The sequence below is a fragment of the Onychostoma macrolepis genome, chromosome 03 (assembly GCF_012432095.1).
Source record: "Onychostoma macrolepis isolate SWU-2019 chromosome 03, ASM1243209v1, whole genome shotgun sequence".
Taxonomy (NCBI): domain Eukaryota; kingdom Metazoa; phylum Chordata; class Actinopteri; order Cypriniformes; family Cyprinidae; genus Onychostoma; species Onychostoma macrolepis.
In genome coordinates, this window is record NC_081157.1 from 27,087,747 (window position 1) to 27,113,436 (window position 25,690).

The window sequence follows — 25,690 nt, forward strand, 5'->3', positions numbered from 1 at the left end:
AAATGTAGAAAAAAAAAAAATTAACATACAAATAACATGAGAAAAATGTATCTTCATTCTTAGAGTTACAAATAGCGTGAGAGAGGTTTATCTTCAATGTTATATATATATATATATATATACAACCCATTCTCACACCCAACTCGTCACATATTGAAGCTTGGTCAGGATCACTTGGCGTCGCTTTTTGACGCTGAAGGTACCCCTTAGCGTCATTTTTTGACTTGCAGGGTCCTCCGTTGCTTTAAATAGGAAACCCTTAGCGTCAATATGCCGACGCCATACTGGGAATTTTATCGTCATAATTAAATTATATATCGGGTAATAACATTGCCATTATTGCATATATGTTGGGGTGTGATTTTTCAATGTAAACAGCCACAACAGTTTTATTTATATTACATTATTTACACATTATGAGCACATAACCCAACCCCTGCCCCTAAACCTACCATTTGTCAATAAAACACAAGATATAACAGGCAGATACAACTACCGTCATAATTTATTCAAAAAATATTAATATTCCAAGTCTTCCGAGGCAAAACATTTGATTTGTGAGAGGAATAGACGCGATCGCCGTCTCCGTCCGCCGTTAAGCTCATCCCGTATGCTGCAGTCTGTGCGCGAATTCAAAAAATGCCGCCAGAAGAAGCCTTGGTTGTGAAATGTTATTGGCTCTTGTGTGTCTCGTGACCGATTGCGTTATGCTGTTCTGACAGGCTATTGGCTCTTCTGTGTCTCGTGACCAATTGCGTCATGCTACGGGACGGGAGTATCTTTTTGAATGAGATGTGAGCGCGTTAACGGAGCGGGATCATTTTCAGCGATTACAACCTTATGTTTTGCTCTCTTCTTCTCATAAAGACTTCGTATGGCTTCAGAAAACCTAGAATGCAGCACGACTTGTTTGTAATGCTTTTATACTGCTTGTTTATGGGCAGTTTTTGCAATAAATACCGGTGACTGCACTTATATTTGCCTGTTACGTGTTTTATGTTGTTCAGAAGTGGGTAGGTTTAGGGTCGGGGTGGGTTAGGTGCTCCAATAAAAGTATAAATCTATATAAAATTATTTATATTTTTTACAAATGCATGCAAACCATTAAACTAAGACAAACAAAACAACGGCGGAGAACGTGTTGTCATTTTCCATAAGCGTCTTGACCTGACGCATAAAGCAAGCAATTGAAAGCAATGGAGATCCTATTTTGTCATATACTGACGCCAAGGGGCACTTTTGGCGTCTTCATAGTGACGCGAAAGGCGTTTGACCATGCTTCAGTTTTTGACGCCTTGGGAGTGAGAATGGGTTGATATATATATATATATATATTACATTTTTCCGTCACACTAGGACATATTGATACGTGAACTACCCATATATATAAAGCTGAATATACTGTATATACACATACATTTGGTCATTTAGCAGATGCTTTTATCCAAAGCGATTTACAAATGAGGACAATGTAAGCAATCAGAATCAACAAAAGAGCAACGATATGCAAGTGCTAGAAGAAGTCTCAGTTGCTGGTTACTACAAATATTTGAAATACAATTACGTAAATAATACAAATACTTACAAATATTTTGTTTTTTAAATGTTTTTGATAAAGAGATTCCATTTTGTAAAGGTGAATCAAACGGTGTTAAACATAAATGTGCAGGTACCAGAACAAAATGAAACAGGTAGCCTACCATGTCAATAAAAGGTGTTAGTTGCAATAAATAAAGATTATATTTATACACACACAGAACATACTAAAGTATCTATGTCTGTGCTACATTTACACAGACGGTCTGAAAGCCGTTTTCTTCATCATTGTATTATTGCGCCATCTGGCGTACAAACAAATAAAGTATGAACATCGGACACGTTTCTTAAATGGCTGCATTGTCCTGTAGGTCTATAATGCGTACACATTCAATAAATACTCAATTCCACTTCCTTCAATCTAAATTTATTTATTTTTTTCAAAAACGAGGGAAACAAACAAACAAACAAACAGACGAATTTAAATGTGAGCACTTTACATAAAGGTTCATGGCCGGCAAATGTGCCAAATGATATACAAAGCTGTGAACAGATATTACAAATTTAGAGATATTCAAAGAGTGTTAAATAAAACAAATACAAAAGAGTATAAAACTAATTAGGTACTAAACTAGTTGTAAGAAAGCATGTGTACAAAGTGGGTTCAATCTATCATCTTTCCAATTAAACAAAGCTCTTCCATTTAAAATGATAAAATCCAACATCTTGTGTGGTTAAAAAAAAGCTAAGGAAAAAATTCTATAGTCTTTGCACTAAAACTTTGGAGATGATATATATTATTTTCATTTTGGAAAACAATTTACATTCGTCATAGACAATACTGAGCCTTTCCCCCCACATTCTGCACCCTAAAACCACCAGCGACTGAGCAAAAAGATACAAAATCAACTGGTGCTCAGTGAACACGTGCCAGTACCAATATGTGTATATCACTTAAACCCGATGCGCTAGACGACATCTGGCCTCATCCAACAAGGAACTTGCGTACCTTCATATTTCCTTCACTGGCTATGTATGATTGCAAACTGGCAATATACAATATTAAAAAAAAATGATGTATTAGCTCTGGAAATCTCATTTTATGCTCATCTATAATGTCTTTGGAGAGCCCTTGTTCAATAAACCTTCAATACAAGTTTTTACATTAACAAAATAACAAAAACATGCAGTCCTCCACAAATCAGAGTAAACAAAGTACAAGAGACCATAATACTGCACCGGCTGTGAACAAATCTGTGGTGGCAATGCTGTCCATTAGGGTAAAGAGAACCTGTACAGCTAGATGATTTACACAAGCCCACAAAATCTTAAGCAGGATGACGTCTCGCAATGTGAATTCATTCAGTAAAAATGCTAAAATATCACCATAAGTGTATTACCTGTAAAAGATAGCATTACAAATCTCCTAGAGAAGTAACTGGACCACTATGTTTTCCGTTGAAGGGTGAGGCAACTGCACTGTATAATCAAATATATTGTTGTAAAGGTTATCAAAAATTGTTCTGAAAACAGCTGGTGTGGAAACTCAGAATGTGTTTTTCTTATTAGAATAGTAAAAACCATAAAAGGACACTTGATTAAAATACATGGTTTTTTTAGTTGTTTACACAATGCTCTTATGAATGTAATCAGTTGCTGTATGACTATAACTTGATGATTTGAATGCTAAATATTGCTGGATTGTTAAAAGTAAACGCACTTCGATAAATTGACTGTATAAGGTAACACTTGTTTAACAAATGGACCGCTAGATGAATGATATTGCTGTTACACGCTTGTTGTTATTCTTATTTGAAATCGCACCCCTTTTTTCCTTCGCTACAATGGAAAACGCTACAAAGGGAACAGAAAACAACACATAAGGATCAATGGTGTCAAGTGCTAATTCTTTTAAGAGTGCACAGTTCCTATATCTCTAAAAGTTGTACATGCTAAATTGTGGGTACACATACTGTACACATGTACACAAACACACAAAACCTCACACACACACACACACAGACAGTGGAATGGACAAGGATTGTTTGCTGGAAGAGGTGACATCTGATTCATGACATCCATTTACTTCAGTTCAGAGGAGGGAGGAGAAGATCCCAGAATCGGAGACTTTGGTGACACCTGTGGAAAAGGAGAAACTTGGTGGCTCAACTCACAGGCTTGATGAACAGAATACTGGATGTGATAGCTGTTATTGAGACATTTGTTATTGACTTTGGCTATTAGGTGATAACAGAGCAAGCACACTCACAGGGGAAGGTGGCTTTGCAAAATTGAGGTGCGCATACAGAAGCACGGCAATGTCATTCTGACTGGCCTCCAGTGCTATGGAGAGAGCTGTGCTGCCATCCTGTAAAAGAGCAACAGAAGATGTCACAAACCAGAATAAACATTTTCGTAAAAGCTAAAGGGTTCATATATGTCTACGCCAATATGAGTGTCTAATCACATTATCAGTGAGCGTGGCGTCACAGCCCGGCACAGACAGCAGCTGCCGCACAATGTCCACGTGTCCGTGTTCACAGGCACACATGAGTGCTGTGGAGCCGTCATCGTCACGCAGGTTCACCTGAGCTCCACAGGACAGCAGAGCTCTCACCATGTCCCCTCTGCCATGACTGACCGCCAGCATCAGCGCCGTCTGCCCCGCCTACAACACACACACACACACACACACCCATCAGCATAACACACTGACTGACACATACTGAAGTACACTGAGGGACCAGAAGGGGGCGCACCTGGCTGGCTTTGGCGTTGACGTCTCCAGTGCGGAGCAGCTGTAGGACGGTTTGAAGGTCACTGTCAGAGTTGAAGGCAGCCAGAGCTGTCAACATGATAGCTGTGTAACCAGCCTTGTTCTGCTTGTCAGCATTACAGAGACCTACACAACAAGGACAGCTGATAAATAAAAGGTACGGATATAGCTCTGTCACATGCTAAATAAAAAGTACTGACATATTTTTGACCACAAATACACTACTGTTCAAAGCTTTGGAGTCAGTACGTTTTTTTTTTTTTTAAAGGAACGAATACTTTTAAAGATGCATTAAACTGAACAAAATGACAGTAAAAACATTTACAAAGTTACAGAAGATTCTATTTCAAATAATTCCTGTTCTTTTGAACTTATTTATCAAAGAATCCCAAAAAATGTATAATGGTTTCCACAAAAATATGAAGTAGAACAACTGTTTTCAACATTGATAAAAATAATAGACTGGAGTAATGATGCTGAAAATTCTGCTTTGCATTACAGGAGTAAATTCAATTTTAAAATAAATTTAAGTAGGAAACAGTTGTTTTAAATTGTAATAATATTTTACAATATTACTGTACTTTTTAATCACTGCAGTCTACGTGAATAACTTCTTTAAAAACATTGAAAAATCTTACCAACCTCAAACTTTAACAGCCTTAAACATTTAATTTAAAATATTAATAATAAAATATGTGACCCTGGACCACAAAACCAGTCATAAGTAGCACGGGTATATTTGTAGCAATAGCAAACAATACATTGTATGGGTCAAAATGATCAATTTTTCTTTTATGCCAAAAATCATTAGGATAATACTTAAAGATTGTGTTCCATGAAGATATTTTGAAAATTTCCTACTGTAAATATATAAAAATTTAATTTTTGATTAGTAATATGCATTGCTAGGAACTTCATTTGGACAACTTTGAAGGCGATTTGAACATATTGATTTTTTTGCACCCTCAGATTCCAGATTTTCAAATAATTGTCCTATCCTAACAAGCTTATTTATTCAGCTTTCAGATGATGCATAAATCGCAATTTCAAAAAAATTGACCCTTATGACTGTTTTTTTGGTCCAGGGTCACATATTATTGACACTCTTTAAATACTGAACTCTGCTGATTTCCCTTTCCCCACTGAATTCCCTTTTAACAATAGAGATAGGGAGAGGAGAGACACGATATAATGTGTCAAAGCATGTGCGTGTGCCTGCCAGGCCGTTTGATAGCACCTACGAAAATAGTGTGTCAGCAGTGAGCACTGCTCAGATGTGAAGAGCGTCGCTCACCAGTATCCAGCAGTAGTTTGACTACAGGGAAGTTGGAGTGTGAGACAGTGTAGTGCAGAGCTGTGTTTCCATTGCCGTCAGCCATGTTGATGACAAACTCCAGTAGCTGGGGAGAAATGGAGGCAAAGGTGTCCATGTAGGCTTTGACTACTACAGTGTCAGCAGCCTTATGACAGGACACTCTGAGCCACTCCTGCAGCACCGTGGTGTAGGCTGTCCTCTGGAGACAGAAACAGGCTTTGACTACAACGTATTAGAATAAATACATCATGCTCATTTACTAGCAGATCCTCAATATTACCGAAAAGCTGTTTTAAAGGCGAGCCATTTTGATCCAAATGATTTTCTGGATTTGCTCTTTATAAAATATGAGTGGTGCTTGTCCATGCATAACTTGCCACCACAGTGTCAAACCTCAAGTCTGGTCAAGTATATATATATGGACAAGTTATATGGCAAAGTTTTGGATGGGAAAGGTAGTAAAATAAGCAATAACAATAGTGATGCTAGTTTTTCTATTTTAATATTTAAAATGCGTCAGTGGAACAATAGAAATGGCAATCAAAGATATTGCAAATACTAGGGCCCAATGAAATCCATATGAAATTTTCCCAAATTCTTCTGTTTTCCATTTTATAAATTTTTTTCTGGTTTCCTATTTATTGGTTTAATAATTTTAATAATCAAAAAGTGTGTCTAATTAATTTAATTAATAAAACTTTATCAATTGAATAATTTAAATAAAATATATATATATATATTTTAAATTATATTAAAAATTTAAAAAGGTGGTAACCATATTAATATTTAATTAATCTTCTAAAACGTATTCAAATGAAAATGTAACAATTACTTTTATTTTTGGCAAACAAAGCACTGCAAAATAGAGGTTTACTGTCAAAAATAAAACAGAGGAATTGTGTGATATTTCTTTAAAAAAATAAGTTTTATTCTTCTTATTATTATTATTATTATTTCTATTATTTGAAAAGTACATTCTACTATACAACAGTAATATACTTGTCACAATTTCAAGTTAAACCAAACTTTTATTTTAACAAGTTGTCGTGAAGGCCTAGTGCAAAACTAACAAATTGTGACTTGATTATGTGTACAGGCCTACTTTTGATTTATTCATCCAAAATTTGTCAAATTCTGTGACATTATAAGTTATACTGTAAATTCCATTTATTTAACTGGATGCGTGTTTTTTCTGCATTACAGTACTCATAAGGCCCTATGCAAATACCTACTAATTTTCTAAGCAAATTAATTACATACTTCACTTTGAAGTTATGAACTATGCTATCTATCACTTTTAAGCATGAGAACACATACTGCATTTTGATGGCTAAATGCATTTGGTTCACTGAGTGCCTTCTGCAAGGTGTGGAGAGCCGCCATGAGACTGCCACTCAATTCCAGTCTAGAAAGAAAGAGAAAATGCTGGTCACTCAGCATTTACAGCCAACTTACATAATCAAAAATTAATCTCATAAGAGCTTGTGTCGCTGATTTGAGTCTCCCTACCTGCTTGCTTGCTTGTTATTAAGGGTGGTGCTTGTATTTGCAGCTGGATCACTGGTGGAGCATATGGCTATGTCCTGTTTTGCTGAGGCATCAGTAGATTGTGACTGTGTCGCTCCTTGTTGGGCGGTAAGGTCAGCGGTTTTTGATTGGCTAACATCTTGCTGAGGTTTGGCACCAATGGATTGTGATTGAGTGGCTGTCTGCTGAGCAGCAAGGCCCGACACATCTGGCTGAGAGAGATTTGGCTGGACGTTTGAATCGGTGGCTTTGGATTGCTGCACCATAGAGCTGCTGGATGACAACTGGACAGAGTCTTGTTCAAGAGAAGCGGCAGTGCTTTGAGAGGTACGCCCTTGGAAAACATCTGCGGATGGAATGATGCCTTCCGGATGAGCCGTGGTGGTGGTCACTGACGCTTTGTTTACAGAGAGCTGAATGCCTGCCTCTGCTGCTGGTGATTGGGTGACCTGTTGCTGGGCAGCTGCATCCATGGCTTGCGATTGGCTGGTGCTTTGCTGTGCTGCAGTGTGATTGGCTGGTGGCTGGGCAGTGCTGTGCTGAGGTGTTTGAGCAGCTGCTGTCTCACAGATGGGCTGCGGGCTGCAGGAGGTCACCTGAGACTGCTGCACCGCAGATTCCGGTAGTTTCTCCGTAGCCTCATGGTATTCGCTTGCATCGCTCTCATCTTCTGAACTTTCCGAGCTGCTGTCGTCAGAGGATGTCGACTCGTACCTGCAGGGCACATTAGCTCTGTTATTTACCACATAAAACCCTCTGATCTAATGAAATGGATCCCAAATGGATAATCTAAACTAGATGTGCAGTTCCTGAAGGAAACTAAATTTGTCGCAAGGCAGCAAAATAATAGTTTTGTGCTTGTTTTCAGTTTAATATCAAATTTCTTATAAACCAAAAAGTCACCCTTGAACAAATAGTCTGAGCAATATGCATTATGCTAAAAGAAACATTAGCAAAAATACATAGTAGTTCAATGATAATATTGTTTAAACAAATATCTACAACATATTTATTTAATTCACATAATTCTTTATTTACCCTCCATTGACTCCTATGAACTGCAGGTTCTTTTTGGTGTACGGAGAGCCAGGTTCCCCATCTGCTTTTCGCTTCATGATTGACCTCAGGTTGGACTGAGGAGAGGCTGGAAAAAAAACATACGCATGGACAGCGTAAAAATCACTAGTTGGAATATATGGAAGATGCCTGATGTGTTGTTATCAGCAGTTACTAAAAAACAACAAAGCAAACCTGGTTTTGCTGGATCGATTTGGATGGCTTCTTCTGCTGGTTGCTGGTTAACCTCTCCCTCTTTTAGCCGTGGGCAGACGGCTGCCACTTGGCTGCACTTTGTCTCTATAGCAGTTGCCTGGTTGGTCACTGGCACTGATTTGGACACTTCACTTCTCAAGACCTCCCGCACCTGCTTAGAGCTTATTGCAATGGGAAACTCACGCGGCGATTCTGAGGGCAAAAGAGAAAGGGGATAGTTCATCCAAAAATGTTGGTTTAACTTTCTTTCTCTGTGGAACACGAAAGGGGAAAAAAATTGAGAATATCCATTTTGCTATTTTCAACACAGAACAGAAGCGGTGTAACTCCAAAAATTGAAAAACGGCACCATAAAAGTGGACCATATGACTTAAGGTTGGTCAAACTATACTTCTGTGGACACTGCAATGGACAATAAATGTCACGTTCTGTCGTGTCTTTTTTAAAAACATAAATTCAACATATAACAAATAATAATCAATCCAAAATTTTAAATATGCAATATTATCCACTTTACTGCAAACCTGTGTTTAGAATTCAGCTAAGTGGTAACGCTGTGAAGCATGATCTTCTGATCTACTGATCATGCATTAGATTATTTTTCTGCATATTCAAAAGGGCAATGGCTCCATTGTCTTTAAGCTTGGCACACTGTGTCTTCCCACACCATATCTGAATACACATGTGTATATTCATGTGTACACATGTAGCAGTTGGGTTAGGATTAGGACAATTTGGAGATTTTGGAGTGAACTATGTTGCTCATAGAAAGCTAAAATGTGGTGTCAGAATACTAATATGGGGCATGGACCACTTTCATGCTGTTTCTTTGATGCTTTCTTTGTAATTTAACAAGTGAACATTGTTTTTCCCCTTTCGCTGTTATTGTACAGAAAAAAGCAACAAATATTCTGCTTCCTTTCATGTTACATGAAAAGTAGTTCAGGTTTGGAACAACATGAAGGCAAGTAAATAGCGAAAGATACACACACCCTCTGCTGCTGGGGACTCTGCATGTCTTCTGTGGGCTCCTTCCGTTGCAGACACAGGCTGAGCTGGAGAAGTGCAACCCTGGGCTCTTAGCAGCTTCCCCACACCCACCACTGTGGGCTGCTCCAGCGTGTACACTTGGATCCCCACGGTCCTCTGCTGATGAGGCTGCTGAGTAAAACTGACAACTGTGTGCAGGCCCGCACCGTGTGCCTGACCCTGCTGCTCCTGCCAGCCGATACTGGTGGCTCTCACCGCATGGCCCACCTGAGCGGAAAGAGCTTGCCTCTCTCTCTGAGCTGCTTCCACTTTCTGCTGAGCGCTCTGTAGCTCCTGCATCGTTTTCCTCAGCTGAACTTCTAAAAGCCCCACCTTAGTCTTGAGGGCTTCGGCTTCAGGCAGCAGCCCCAAGTCCTCTTCTCGCACCCCTACTCCCACTTGACGGTAAGCCACCTCAGGTCCCACACCGACAGTTCGCACCTCCCGCTTTGCACCCGGTCGAGCTCCACCAACAATTACAGTCTCCTCAATTTCACATCCTGAGTCCTGAAGGGAACCCGGAGTGGTAGGTGATAGACTTCCTGCGGCTCTGTTTGCGGCTCCTGTCCCATTTCCTGTCTCCTCTTCGGGGATGTCGATGTAGAGCTCTCCTCGTGGACGGCTCCGACTGAACCCCAGTGTGTGGCCCAGGAACTTCTGGCTCTTGAGTTGCACGCTAAGCTGCCTCTTCTCCTCCTGAAGTACGGAGATCTTCACTTGCAGCACCGGGATGGTCTTCACCTGCTCCTCCAGCTCCCGGATCTTCCGCAGGGCAACGGCCATCTGCTCCCTAACGTGCTGCAGATGGGCGGGCGTCGGTGAGACAGGTGTGGACAAGCCGGAGCTCATTGGTGTATAGGAGCCCCCTCCCTGGGCACGATTGAAGCTGTGGGCACTGGATAGTGAGGTGTTGGAGCCTGCCATGCTGCTGTGCATGCTGCCCAGGTTCGAGAAACGACGGCCATCCTTCTCCTCCTCCAGTTTGCGGCGAGCATCCAGCAAGGTTTTCTCCACGCGTGCCGTACTGAAGTTGGGTCGCTGTGAGCTGTGAAAGCCCGGCGCACAGTAGGAGTACGACGAGTGACGGCTGTCCATGCTGGCGTTGGAGCAGAGCGACTCAGTGGAGGTCCACCAGGAGCCCGTGTATCCGTAGCCACGTGGAAGTGAGCCATAACGTGGGCGCCGCTGCACTGGCACCTTCTTAATAGTGTTGCCCTTTTCAATATCATTGACATACTTGAGGAAGTCCAGGTCCAGACGGTAGCCATAGGGGGTCTCTACTGAGTATGGAGCCTCTGGATCCTTTCCATGCAAGGAGGGGGGCTCCGGGGGGTTAATCTTCCCTAAGGACAGAGGAAACAACTTTAAACTGCAGGAAATCTCAGTCTAATCTTGGAATCAGACAACAGGGAAAAGAATAAGGCTATGACTAAATCAGGGTTTCACTTTACTAGTTAGCCTCTTTAGTGCGGATGAACTGGAGAAAGACAACCGAATCACAATATACAAACATTAGAGTATGTGTAGTATCCGAATTCAAAGTGGGACCTTACCTGGAAAACCAGAGTCCATATGAAGCACCTGAGCCATGATTGTCATTCACCAGCCAATCTCTCCTGGATAAGAAAGATACTGTAAGTAACCAATACCAATTTTCCAATTGAACCTATGAGATCTATGGCCAGCTACCAAACCTAATAGGCAGCTCTCATTCAAAAATCTTTAAATCAGAAATTAAGCAGCAGCGTACAAATATACTCCTCAGACAAGCAGGGGAAAGGCAGGAGGTAAATGGTACTTTTCAAGTTATCTAACATATGTTAGGTTTGAAACTGAGAACCATGTTTTCTCCAAATAAAGTACCTAAAGGATTGTTAATGGAATCGTTATGAAAGCGGAAAAGTTAAGATGAATATGAATCAGAGCTGTTAAATTCTTCTCGGTTCCCATCTCTGAATATGATTTACTCTTCAGCTGATCACATCTTAAATTCAATCTCAAATTGTCAATATATCTCCTTTTGTGTTCCATAGAGGTCAGTCAGTCATGAGGGTGAGTAAATTTCGGGTAAACTATTCTTTGAAGTCCAACAAATTATACAGTGCCCCTCCGGGGGGTGGGCGGGGGGGGTCTTTGGGCACCCTGGCACAGTTAAGTAAATAATGATAAAAGTAGTGATATACACCTATTTAAATGTAAATCTATAAATAATTATAGATCCTAACAGAAAACTCGTGGGCATTTAACTAGTAAGCTAACTTTTGATGTTTGTGAATGTTGTTAAAATGTTCCTAATGAAATATGTAGAATGAACTAACACTGACTTGAATGTGTACCTTTAAGATCCCACACAAATCTTTTGTTTTGGGTTCAAGTCTTAATTAGGAGGGTCAAACTCCCTTTAATTTGTCCCCTCCTTTATCCCCTACAAAGTTAGACTGTTCAGTTTCTGTTTGTTTCTAGTTCTCTTGTTTGGAGGAGAGGGGAAAAAGAGGGGAAAGTTCTCTGGCAGGCGACAACAGGAGAAAGAGCGTCTAGTTACAGCCTTATTAGGAATCATCTGAATACGCTCTCTGTGGTTCTCAGAATCGAGGTACTGTAAAAAAACAGAGACACAGGCACTATTGCTTGGCCTTTCTCTCCCACACTTTTTCCATGCTTTTTATCTCTTCTTTTCTCCCTTATTTTTCCTCACTCTGTCAGCTGATGATCAGGAGATAGCAGCTGACCTCTGTCCGCTCTTCCTTCTTCTGCTCTCTCAGTTGCACATTTCGACTGAAGCAAAGCATTCCAGCTTTAAATCAATTAGGTAAAATGAAACCGAAGCATTACATGCACAGGCCTTACTATAACTATTTTTTTCTCTCTTTTCATCTGGTTCTTGTGTTTTTAGACTGCTCTCTTTTTCCCCTCAGCATTGCATCTTTCCCAGTTAATGTGCCTTTTTGCCAAAGATTAACTTTCTAGGTCATTAGTCAGTGGGAAGGGGGGGTGCAGTGCCACAAGCTATCTCTGTTCCCAACATTAACAGCATATTAGACCACAGAGTTGGGCTCGAACTTCACAGACATCTCAAAGAGAACTGCTGACTGCTCCAGTCATTTCAGTTCATAATGGCAAATTGCTTCTCCCTTGCTGCCTCACACAAAACTTTTCCCCTCTGTCTAATCTCATGACCCTCTCAGTCTGTTTATGTTCTTGCCTTTTTGAGGAGAAAGTAGGGCACACGGAAACACTGACTGAACTGATTTGGTATTTTGTAGATCTTAAGCCGACAAAATGAGCTCTCTTGCCCACTACCCATCCTGTGTGCTTTTGCTCACTTCCTTACACTTGAAATCTCACTCATTTAACAGGCCACTCAGCTGCGTCACAGTGCCCATTTTGATATCCGGTTGTATTTGTTTTGTATTAAATGAATCTTATTGAACTATCACTACCATTCAGATGTATATTCATATAATACACATACAGTATATATATATATATATATATATATATATATTATTATTATTATTTTTTTTTTTTATGACATAAGACTTTGTCTCAGTTTTTGTTATTAAATGCTTTTTAAAAATACATAAACAAAAATAAAAAAATCATTATTTCTTTGTTTGTTAAACTTTAGCACCTTTTTTGGTAAGCAAGTCAGTTTTTTGTCACAAAGATTTCCCAAGTTTCCACTTCACCTATTTTCATTAAATGGAATATGTAGGATAAATATAACTTTTTTTTTAATGCAAATAACAGAGGTCAATGAAGAATGAAAAAAAAAAAAACTACACATTTAAATATAAAAAAATTAGAGAAAGAATAAAACTATACTTTTACCAATAATACTAGAAACTAATAATAAAAAAAAAAAAAAAAAACTGTAAAATTTTTTGACTGTGCCCATTAAACATATCACAATGTAGAAAGATGATAATGACGCCATGCAGGACAAAAAAGATTTTATTAAAACATGCCGAGCTGCTTAAGTCAATATCATCTTAATTAGTGGGTTTTTTATTCCCCTGCCACAGCCACAAATGAATGTTGAGTACGCTTGAGAAATGTTACTGTGAGTGCTAACACACAAACTTGTGTGTGTATGTGTGAAAATTTGAGCGTCAGTGCTGTGAAGAGTGTTGACAGGGGGACGGTTGATGTTCCATAATTAGAGACTCCAGTAAAGGCTCACAGCATGACAAACATCCAGCCTTCAGCAATAACTGCTCTGTATCTCTCACTATGTCACAAACACCCTTGTTTTACTCAAACACATCTCTCTTTGTCTCTCACTTTTATTTCTCTGCTCTATTATTCTCTGCTCTATTGTTATTATTGTAAGTATTTAGGGTTAAGATTTGAACAAACTCTTAAACTTTAATGTGCAACTCATCCTGTATCATACTGAACTGTTAGTACTAAGTCAAATCGTCAGCTTACTGATTTTTCCCTGCCGCCATAACCTACTTATGACTTTCCAGTCAACTGATAAAACAGGCAACACCCCCCCCCCCCCCAGTTTTACAGTTTTTCTCTGTATATAATACGAGAACTTACTGTTAACCAATTAACAGTTTTTTTCCATACCGTTTTTTACAATATTAAAATTTTTATTAGTTAGTTTATTAGTTATTAGTTAATCAGTTAAAATTACAATGATTTTTTACAGTGTAAATTGCAGTCTTTGCGATTTGTTAATCACATATCACAATTTTGATTTGGCAGCAGCTTTTTGCGCTAATTGTAAATAACAATGGATTCTATTTACACTAAGCGAAAATAGCAGTATTTTCTGCTGTTTATATTACTTACTGCAAATAGTGGCAATTATCTACACCTCAGTTTAGTACATTATAAAACAGTATGCAGGAATAACATATTGAGTGTAAATGATCATTTTTATTAAAATTATTATATTGATACTGCCTTATTGTGACAATAAGAGATTAAAGAGCTGCTAACACTATTTCGTTGTTCTGTACCACTGGGTGCATACAATGAAAATAAAGATTAATTCATAAAGCCCGTCCTACACCTACCCTAACCTTACCCGATACTTTATTTTCAACTTTTCAATTATTTCCTTCACCTTTCCGATGTGATATATGATGTAAAAAGCAAGAAGAATGAATTTGGCAAAAGGCCTCAAAATGAATGTGTTACACAATTTACCATTTCCGCCACTGGAGCTGTTGTTTGGCAGCCGTCTTTTGTAACATCATCTATCCCAAACACACATTGGTGGGAGGAGTTAGAGTACATAGCCTCTGCCAACAAGGCTGACTATTTACACTTAGTGTAGATAGACGCTCCGTTTCGATTTTATTTAGATGAATTGTTCAGCAACATGCTAAAATTACTCTAAACAGAAGCTGTGTATCAATATCCATCCAAAATACTGCACAGCGACACACTTCAAACCGCTTTTAGCAACATTTTAGCAATCACATAGCAAAACCCTGGAAATACCACAGTGCCATTTACATTACAGTAAATGTCGAAGCCTAGTTTTCTGACTCTTGTCGTTTCAGCGCTATGCCTTATGCTCCCGAACAATCCCCTTCTCCAGCCCACCATGTCCACCCTCTCCTGCTGAAGAACAGGGCTGCGTCGGGCACTATGCGTGCATGTGTGGCGGTGACCTTCCTCGCTCTTTGTCTGCTCATAAACAGTGTCCCATTGAGATGACAGTGAACAGAGCACAGTGTGCCCCCCTCCCCGGCAGCGCCCTGCCATTTCTCAGTGGCATGCAGCAGACCTTTCACCAGCACAGCCAGTCTCTACCCTCCACCGGAAAGAATGCATTGCCCCAAACCCATGCCCTTCTCGCCGTACCGCTCTCCCAACTTCCCTCGCTTTACATTCCAGAGCAGCGGAAGTTGACATCTCCTGCCTCCAGGGTGTCCCACACCCACTGCCACATTATTAAGATTAGCAATCTTAAGGGAAGTCTTATAACGGTCTACATTCGGTGGCCAGTAGGAGTGATTTCACCATGCTTGTGGAGTCAGGAAAGCTGAATTCCTCAAAGCTTGTTTCATATTATGAAAACATGTCAAGAAAAAAAGTCTGGTCATTAGTTTCACTCAAGCGAGAACGGATAAACATTAAGGGGTGTTTAGTTTTGATGATGATGTTCAAAGGTCTCTTTATCACTGTGTGAAACTCAAGGACCGTATGCAACAAGCAGCTTCATTTTTCTTGGCTATGACGTGGAATTTGGGATGCTTATCTACAAACTAGGAAAAATCGACTCCTTAAACTCAAGGGAACCGCTTGAGTAATTTGTATCTTGTCTAAAGATAGCAGTCAGAGTTAACTCACTGTGCTGCAATGATGGTCTCTCTTCCCCGACCTCCTCGCTCTCCTCTTTCGATTCCTTCGACTCTCTTATGGGTGCCACCAAAATCCTGAAGGAGTAGGAAAAAGATGAATTATTTACAAAACGGTTTAAATTATGACTAGCATTGGCAGATTCTTTGTACGTTGTCGGTCGCACCCTTCATTTTAGACGTTTGCAGTCATCTCGAGCACTACAGAAGCCACTCCTCACGACTGTTGATCCAAAAAAGCCTCTTCTGTGAGAGACTAATTCGTCTTGGCTCTCTATCATCATTGCTTACCACCACAACACACCCCTCATCTCCCTCAACCACAACAACATGTTACTTGGCAAATCGCTCCGAGCCTGGGAAAGCTCTGCGCTGTGAGCTGTGTTTTTTTGGTCCGGAGTTCTACTGAGTCACCCGCCTAAACCCAAAGAGACGGACACACCCCTGCCGGACAGCAGACGGCATCCAGAAACATTCCAGAACATCGTGGACCTTCACAAACACTCCTACACCTCAAAGATTTCCTCAAGAGCACGGTTCAAGCGACTTTGTGGTTAAAAATCTGCATGACTGGAAAATTATCCTCTTCATCTCATACAGACATTTCATTTCTGGCCATCTAAACTTACACTTGAAGAATCAAGGGCACGTTCTTCTAAAGCTCAATATCTCGTACATGCATTTCTGCAGTCTTAGTGGTGAATTGATATGATTTTATGGCGTAACAATGTCAAAGTAGGAACATTAGGTTACATTGTTCCAACACTTTTGTCATGCCAGTTTCTAGAGGGAGAAAGAAACAGAGCCTTATACAGGAGTGACAGCCAAATCACAAAGAGCCATTCATTCAGCCTCAAACTCCACAGCTGGTTCTAATATAGAGTTGGGAGGAGCATGGGGAAGAGAGAGAGAGAGAGAGAGAGAGAGACTGCCTTTAAAACACACGTAATGCTTCTCATTTGCCCACTGCTGAGAAAGTCCTATTCTTTCTGGAAAACAAGAAGAGTATCTTACCGTAACCATAAACTCTTTCTAATGCGCAGTTTCTTTTTCTGGATGTATTCACTAGTAGTTTATGAGTACATTTATTGACATTGGCATTTATTTTGATGACTTAAAATGATGTAACAAAGATATAGTGGAGTTCAAAAATTTGAGATTCAAAATCGAATTAAAATTTGCAAATAAACAACGATTTAAGATTTAATGAATAGAAAGTTTAAAAAAGAACAGCATTTCTTTAATATTAAAATCTTTTGTTATAAAGACATTGTAAATGTCTTCACTGTTACGTTTGATAAATTTAATGCATCCTTTCTGTAAAAAAAAAGAAGAAAAAAAAAAAGATTAAATTCTTTGTGTTTGTGTATATATACAGTAGTCAACATTTGAAGTGGATCAAAACTCTTCATCAAAGTTGTCCTAAAACCAAAATGCGTTCTTGTCTTAGGACAACTTTGGTGAACATTTTTGATCCACTTCAAATGTTGACTACTGTATATAATCTTACTATCCCCAAACTTTTGAATGAGCATAATTAGCAAATAAATAAATAAGAAAAATGCTAAATAAAGTGGTCTCAGACTGTATATACAGTACAACCCACTGTTTATCATGCACTGTGTCACATACTATACTATTAAATCGATAGTCTTTTTTACCATAATGACTATGTGGATGGTGATAAATTTAGATAATGCCAAAACATGAACATAAAACAATAGCTTGAAAGATTGACACCACACTTGACTACGCACTTATGTCTAGGGCCAACAACATAAATGTCTCCTTCCAACCACACATGAAGCCACACACTGTCAAGCACGTACTCAACAAAAGTTCATGACCTTTAGATAGATGAGGACGATACTGTGCTCTAAACTACATGAGGGCTGCGGCCCATTGAAAACAAGTGCACACATGTGTACGTAGAGTTCAGGTTCAGAAAGAGTTACAGGAAAGGGAGCTACAGTTCCCCAAAAGACCCAGTAAGGAGTCGGTCACTTCCTCCCTGTCAAGGGCGAAGGGGAGACTTCAAAATCAGGGAGGGAGAGAAAAACCGAAAAGACAAAAAAAACGCAGCAAATTCAGCAGGAAGGAGAGCAGAAAGACAAAGGGTGTAGGTCCAGGATGGACACCAGGAGAGGCTAAAACAGCAAAGGGTGATATTTAAATGGAAACGTCTAGAGCAAAAATACTTTCAGACTAAGAAACCCAGCGTGAGTCATTTCAAATGCCATTGCCTTTACGTTTTGTGACCTTTGCTGACCATATGCTGTAAAAAAGCACAGCGGGACTAGATGAAACTTAAGGAAAACACAGTTTAAAAGGCTCATCCATCCCGATTGTGATCGTATTTAGTGCATTCCTCTAACCACTCAAGAAAAACATAAGACAAAGCTGGAACTGTGCCGTGTCTTTGTACTACGTTTGACAATTCTTAAAGCCCCAAGTATACTTGGTTTTTGTACGCATACGCTAGCGTAAAAAGTGAAGTACACTTTGGGCTTTAGGCCCCAAAAATGTTAACTATGAGATTACTTTATTAGCATCCACAACAACGGACGTCCTGTTTATTACAAGCACATGCTGGAGATTTATTGTCTGCTGCTTTAAAGGCTTGATCTCTTTTAACTTCTGATTGGCTGTCAAAGTTTTTATCATTCATCAGTTGGGAAAAAAAATAGTTCTGAAAGTGATTCCAATTAAGTAACTGGCTGAAAGGAAACGTGAAGAAAAAGACAACACAGATTCATGCATTTAAAAAGGTAATTATAAAAAAAAACCGCCCCTTTAATTCAATTTCAGGGGCAAATATTGCCTCTTAATGAAAAAGTGGCCCTTATCTTGAATTTGGGAGGCATTATTGGTGGTATTTTTGCCCCAAGCCCCCATTAATTTCTGACCCTGAGTGAAGCTGTTCTGGGAGGAATACTTCTCCATTGGTGGTCCAAAGCTGTTGTTGTGCGACCAGATCTTGTTGATATCCATTCATGGAAGAATAACACGCATAACTCGGCGCTCAGTTCTTTTCAATTTGTAGTCCGTCTGGGGACATTTCCACTGGGTTAGGGGTTACGTAACAAACCTGCCAACTTCGCAAATATAGGCTGTTGCGAAGTTCCAACCAGGACCTTATAGAGAATTATGACCGATGCTGGAAACTGTCCGCATGCCCTGCACATACAAGGCTGTTTTTTACATTAGGGAGTGGTATATGGAGAAAACGACGGCATCCAGAGAAACACCACGGCCTGAAGCCAAAGCTCAAGGCCCAGGGAGGGGCCTCTCTCTGCTCACGTTACGGCCGGAGCAGGAGCAGAACAAACACACGCCGCGTCGCCATTGGTCATTGTGCTGACCTCCAACAGGAAACAGCCCACGGGGTGGAGCCAGGCAACAGGAACCACCACAGACATCCAATTTTACCCTCCAAAAAAAGTACTAACGGCAAATTCCTGAGAGAACCGGGATTAAGGGTGATGAATGGCACGGGCAAGCTGGGAGGGAATATAAATGCTTAGAAGTAGAAAGAGACAAACAAAAGAGACACGTTGTAAGTGTCGTGTCATGCAGCAGCGATAAGGTCATGAGTACATAAGGGGTGCCGATTCATCACTGCGGTCGGGGCAGCTGTGCGGGGAGATTTTAGGGGTTAGTCAGACTCTGCTCGCTAATGTAAACAGAGTAAGGGAAGCAGATTTCATGGGGAACGTTCATAGCCTCGGCCATTTCCAGGTTCCAGACCTCTCGTGTGGAAACCAAAACTTTTCCAGAGGGCAACTCTCATACATCCTGACAGAGCTGAATGAATATAGAGTTACGATAAAATGACGTTTGCGCAGAACCTTTGTGAGAGACTTTACTGAACATATTTCTGGCATAGACGAGGCACAGCACACACCCCAGAACACATGTCTCACACAAGGAGCAGACAAACACTTCGACACACCTTCACTCTGGGGACTCCAGTCTGTTCTAAAATTTCCATTCTCCCCTTCAGATTAATGTCTTCTCCGGATTAGAGCGGTTCTTTACTTTCAGTTGCGAGGCACATACACTGCACAAAGGAGCATGAAGCTTCCAAAATTACTTGTGTAATGAGCTACAATAAAAGATGGCTAAATTGATTATGCCTTAAGCTAAATGTAACCCGAAACAGGTGCGTTTTTTTCAAAAGGCCATGTATTAAGTCACGACCATACATTATGATATCTGGGCAAAAGTTGCAAAATGAGTTCAAAGTCATGATGTAATTGAAGTAGAGACAGATCTTTTCTTCCATATTGTGCTGCTGAATAGAGTAAAACAGACTGTCAAAAAATTAAAAATGAAGGGCGGGGACTTGGTTCTACACATTGGTTGTTGATTAGATGGAGGCAGATCTGAATGCGAGCTTAAGGTCGAGTGTTAGAAAGGGACAGGGTTTATAAGAGCAAAATGAGATATAAAAATCATATATGATATACACGATATATATCTTTCTTTTAGAAAACGTAAAGAATGTCAACAGGTATGTGCAATTTAAATAATTTTAGATTTATAAGAAATGATTTGCTTTGATAATCATTACACATTTCACATATTGTTTGATAAGATGAGCACAGGCTAACATAAACAATGATGTCACTTTAAATTTTATATAAACAAACCTCCTACTTTTACTTCAGAAACTTAACAGCTTTCACAGTGGGCAAATCTTAAATAAATATAGACTTCTGAGTTGGTAAAATGCAATCAAATATGCTAATCTATGCTTTTTAATGCTTTTAGTCAGTCTGCATGTTCTGTAACAGCATTAGAGGAATTAATACTTACCCTTACTATTACTATTTAACTGAAGATGTGACTTGTTAATCAAATATGTGAACACTAGAATACTGACATTTTTGCAAACACTTTTTTTGGAGTGTGCTAATAAAGTTACAGTTTGTGTTGAATTGTTTGTTTGGTGGGTGTGCATTGTATTGGTTTGGGTATTGTTCTGAATGCATTATTTTATATGAGATATTTCTGCTAAATTATTTAATTGAAATTTTTGCTGGCCTTTTTAGGAACTGGCCACGAACAACACATTAAACTTAGGCTATATAGGGTTAACTTTGGTTCATTTACAGAATAATGAGTAATGAGTGCTGTCACTGTCAAGTAAAAAAAAAAAATTTACATACAGCAGATAAGCACGTGGTAATGGCAAGCCCTCATACTTTTCAAAAGCAATGAGACTTCACTGATGTTATACTTGATGTGCCTTGATGTGATTTTTCAATGGGAACTATTGAACCAAAAAGAAAGTTAGAAATTATTGCCGAATGAACAGAATGATGGTGATTGTTTGTGTGCTTGATGATTGTTGGCATTGTCTAAGATGAATTGAACATCACATTTAAAGTGACAGACAGATTTACACACCTATCAAGCAGAATAATGCCTGCTGGGGGCAAGTTAAAGCGAACATGACAAGCCATAAAATTGCTGAGAATCAGACCAAAGCTGCCCACTGTCACACAGGTCCATACCACTCAGAGGATGATTTTTCTGAAAGAAGAGTTTTCTGGAAAAAAAAAACTCTGTAAACTACAAAAAGTCACAAACGAGAAGACCGTTTCAGCCGTAAAATGAATTTGGAGAGCAAGCATTGGTGTATAAAGCACAGTTGAAATCACTTAAGATACTCTAGAGCAGATGTGTTTGAGATACTGGAGTCTTTACATTAGGAAATAAATCTGAAAGGTGTCAATACCATCAAAGAGAAACGACTGAGATGCAGATCCCGTTTGTGTTTTTCTTTCCTGTGGGGGGCGAGGTCTTGAGAGGACGTCAATCATTAAGTGACACGCTGAGAAACGCCAACAATTAAAGGAAATTAAAAGCGCTCGGGACAGATTCGCGTAATCCTGTGGCTTAATTTCATTAGTCTTGCAAACAACAGTTAGACGCCCAGCGTGTGGTCCACCGTACAAATGGGGTTTATAACCGCGCATTCCTGCGACTTCACCCCTTGCGCCAAACGACGCGCATTCCTGCGCCCTGCGCGCTACGACGCGGCTGCCGTGATCACTTTACAACCCTTATAGCTGTTAGTTAAACACACGACAGGCGAGAATGAATGAAAGTAACCCCAAAACAAAAACACAAAGTCGCGTGGCGTGACTAAAACAATACAGTAAAAACTTCAAATGTAAGAGTTACACAAAAGAAACGACTAAACAACAACAAAAACACAAGTTTTGAAAGCTCAATGAGCTGACCGTGTGTCATTCGCTCTTTTTCACACGTTCAAGAGGTGTTTCACAATCAGTAACATGCTAATTTAAATCAGCGCACGTGTTAAACCCAGCAGTTCTTGGCCAGTGAATTCAAAACCACTGCAGCAAAGTGGTGAACATCTGGAAGTCATGAAGAACTCCAGCCGTCCCACCCTCTCCCCAGAGTCACAGCAGTCACGGGGCTTTCATTTAATAAAGAATTTACCCCCAAACCGCCATCAGCACTCATTTACCCATCGAGCCTGTTTAAATAAACGCTTACGGCAATATTCAGATAAAACACATAAAAGCTGTTTTATGACCTGATTTGACTATAACAAAAAGGCGCGCGTCCGCAAATTACATTAAAACGAATGCTTTTTAATTATTATTATTAGTTATATTTTTAACACTTAAAATGTTTTCAACAACAAAGTGATTATATTCCTTATGAATTAAATATAATTCCACACGCGCGTCTCTGAACTCTCAGGATCACGCTGTTAAAGGCTTTGTGCGCGCTTCCCATTATAATCGCTTTTTAATTTCCGTATTCCTATAATAATATATCAACCAATAAAAGCGAGCATCGTTTTTCAAATGAATGCAATACCGACTCTAGAAATAAGTCATATATAGTAGCATTAAGTCCGTTTTGAATGGTGAATCCCAATCGTAGTACCGTTACTTTGAAACTCATAGTAAAATCGAGCAGCACAAAGACTGAAGCATCACAACCATGAAAGCAAATGGAAAAACGACAGTGCACACGTATACGGTATAACTGTATGCTCCCCCCCACCCTTAAAAATCACAAGGTTAAGCAGAAATCATGCGTGTATTGTCACCTACCCCCTTCCAGTGTCCTCAGTCGATCAGGCCAGCAGCAGTCTCACTGACAGAGACAAAAACACCGCAGCCGAGGCGTGAGGCGAACCCCTCCCTCCGCTCTTAAAGAGCCACTCTTCCTTTAACCCCACAATCCTCCTCAAATATTTGCTCTTTTCACCAGAAAAATCCTCGCGAAACAGAGCAATTGTCTCAGTAACGCGGGAAACAACACGCTTGCTCATAATTATTAAACAGACGCTCGGGGAACATCTCGGAAATCGTTCATTAGTAATAAATTCTGCTTTAATGCATCGTTGCATTGAATCGCTGTATTGCAATTAACAGTTAGTGATTTGATTACGCGAGTGATATGCTATAGCAAAGATGAGGACACCCATCGTCCATATGCGCTGTAAAGCGACATTAAGATAATATTAATATGTTGTTAGGTCGCAGATGGACAGGCGCGGGTTTTTTCTCTTTGTCTCGTTACATATCAATGACACGTTGACCATATGGAGGTCGCTTTTTGAGAAGCAGACGATCAAGCTGTGAGGAGATTAATAAGGGCTGCGTGCGAAAAGCAGAGGGTTCAAAAACGCTTTTAAAGAAATATCTTCAACCGTCTTCAATCTTAGTATATTAATATATATTTTAAAATAGCTTAAAAATTTACTATACAGAATGTAATATAAAATGAATATATTGTAAAAATTATTTTCATTTAATAATAATAATATACATTTAATATTTACATGTGGCCTAATATTGTGTGCATCTATATCAATATACATAAACGCTTAAAGCTTTTAATATCTTAAAATATGTACAATATATTTACTATATTTGAATATTGTAAATAGTATTTTTATTTAATAGTATAAATACACATTTAATAGGCATATTTATATCAGTATAAACACTTTTTAATATACAACAGCTATATTACAGCTTTTAATATATTCATATATTTTTAAATTACCTCAAAATATTAAATATATTTACTATAGTGAATGATCAATGTAGACATTTTCATTTATTAATAATATACATAATACACATTTATTATTTACATCTGTGTATCTTTATCTAAACATATTAAAAATATTATTTACAATATATTTACTATACAGAGAATATACTGTAAATAATATATGTTCTATTAATAATAAATGAATACACATTTATTTACATTTTGTGTGTATTTCTAGAGCTATAGATAAACGCTTAAATAAAGCTACAGTTAAACAAAATAGGAGAAGTTTCTTTTAATATAAAAAGTACAATTGGAAAGAAAAAGGACAAACATACAAATAAATAAAAAAAATCATTTTGGTTATTAAAAATACAGTATTTAGACCAGCAATTTGCACAGTATAGTGTCGAGACAGGCAGTAGAGGTCATACAAACATTAAAATAGTGCAAGACAGATATTACAGCAGTCCAACTATAGTAGGTAGGCGAAAGAATAGCTAATTCAGGACATTATCAGCATTCAACAACCAAAATGGCAACATCTAAATCATTCTCCTTTTTCCAGTTTTCATACTAGTGCATAATGTGGATAGTATACATTACTGTGCATTTACAATAACATGAACATTAAAATAAAAGTAGGATTGGGTGCAGCAGTGGCAATAAAAACTCAAAGCAGTCAGTGCAGAACGTCAGTGTGCTCTTTTGTTAGTGCAGTGCAGAACTTTTTCCACAGTTAATCACTATATTAATGCCTTATGCTTCCTCCGTTACCTAAAGGGACACGAATCCAAAGAACGAGCCAGGGATCTCCACTATATACATTCTACAGTCTTGAAACAAATCCAGATTTTTTTATTTTTTATTTTTTTTCTGCATCAATGCTTGAGCCAACAGCAGAATAAGTTTTAAAAACAGTTTGCGCAAATGACGTGAAAGATTAAACACGTCTCCTCTGAGCAAGTCAGTCTCTGAGCTCAGTCTGTCAGTGGTTAGTCTTCAAAAAGACAGAGCTTTTACAAATGCTTTAATCCACTGAGTGCAAGCAGATAAATCAAACAGCACTACAAGGTTTTATGTGGCAACGCATTCACACACACACACAAATGCCTGGAAGGACTGTGGCTCATATGGTTGCCCTCTTTCTCACACTCACACAAGTGCACGAGACGGGATAAAGACAGCACAAACAAACAAAAGGAGGAAATGCAGAGGAGCATCTGAATGCCGTGTGATGGTTAGAACCTAAAATTACCTCCGATGTTGAGCAAGAAGCTCATTTTTCTCTACTGATGACTACTTTGACCGGTTATGCTGTTGTGTGCATGAAGATCATAATGACTCTGTTTACAGCAGATAACCTCTCAGAGTAAACAGACTGAAGCTCCGGGAGAGAGAGACTGGCTCAGGAGGGCTTGTGCCTGAGAGAGGAATGTGCAGTGTGTTTTAGTGTGTGGCTGGGGGTTGAATGATGGAGCGGGACATCATGTCTGGCTTTACATCCACCCGCGCTGGGCTCCGCCACACCTCAGCACTCCACCCGCCGAAAACTGGATCGACTGAGAGAATTCCTGTAAGATGAGCAAGAACAAATCCACCATTCGGATAAATCCCTTCTGATGACTTTGGGTTCGGCTCAGAGAGCCAGTTATCACTCACTACAGGAAATGTGGTTTGGATGAGGAAAAACAAGTTACTTAACAAAAATGCTTTCATTTTTATTTTTTTTTGCATTTATTTATTTATTATACCATATATTATTTACTGTTATTTTAATTGTATTATTATTATTTACATGTGTGTATATATTTGATTAAACATGAATATTTATCAAATGTACATATAACTGCATATATT

General features: G+C 39.1%; 2 protein-coding genes across 9 annotated transcripts in view; both read right to left on the reverse strand.

Moving 5' to 3' along the window:
- Window positions 1-1,931: 1,931 nt before the first annotated feature.
- On the reverse strand, window positions 1,932-22,995 carry kank2 (KN motif and ankyrin repeat domains 2). Of its 4 annotated transcripts, none has more exons than XM_058770225.1 (14): window positions 22,879-22,995; window positions 15,771-15,856; window positions 14,619-14,668; window positions 11,009-11,071; window positions 9,419-10,798; window positions 8,406-8,618; window positions 8,193-8,298; window positions 7,137-7,868; window positions 6,945-7,032; window positions 5,607-5,826; window positions 4,296-4,438; window positions 4,004-4,204; window positions 3,806-3,904; window positions 1,932-3,675 (listed from the first exon to the last, which is right to left on the reverse strand). In XM_058770225.1, exons 4-14 carry the CDS (start codon window positions 11,052-11,054, stop codon window positions 3,619-3,621), a joined length of 3,285 nt encoding a protein of 1,094 aa, XP_058626208.1. In that variant the 5' UTR covers window positions 11,055-11,071; window positions 14,619-14,668; window positions 15,771-15,856; window positions 22,879-22,995; the 3' UTR covers window positions 1,932-3,618. The 4 variants fall into 4 exon arrangements, with proteins under 4 accessions (XP_058626208.1, XP_058626207.1, XP_058626205.1 ...); XM_058770224.1 differs by lacking the exon at window positions 22,879-22,995 and adding an exon at window positions 15,946-17,098; XM_058770222.1 differs by lacking the exon at window positions 14,619-14,668 and having other exon boundaries at window positions 22,879-22,994.
- Window positions 22,996-24,110: 1,115 nt separating this feature from the next.
- LOC131537439 (dedicator of cytokinesis protein 7-like) overlaps window positions 24,111-25,690 on the reverse strand; it is an 88,447-nt gene continuing 86,867 nt past the window's right edge. For all 5 annotated transcript variants that reach the window (XM_058770849.1, XM_058770848.1, XM_058770851.1 and 2 more), the window contains one exon: window positions 24,111-25,404. In XM_058770849.1, the coding sequence (XP_058626832.1) occupies window positions 25,362-25,404 (43 nt within the window). In that variant the 3' untranslated portion in view covers window positions 24,111-25,361. The remainder of the gene's footprint in view (window positions 25,405-25,690) is intronic.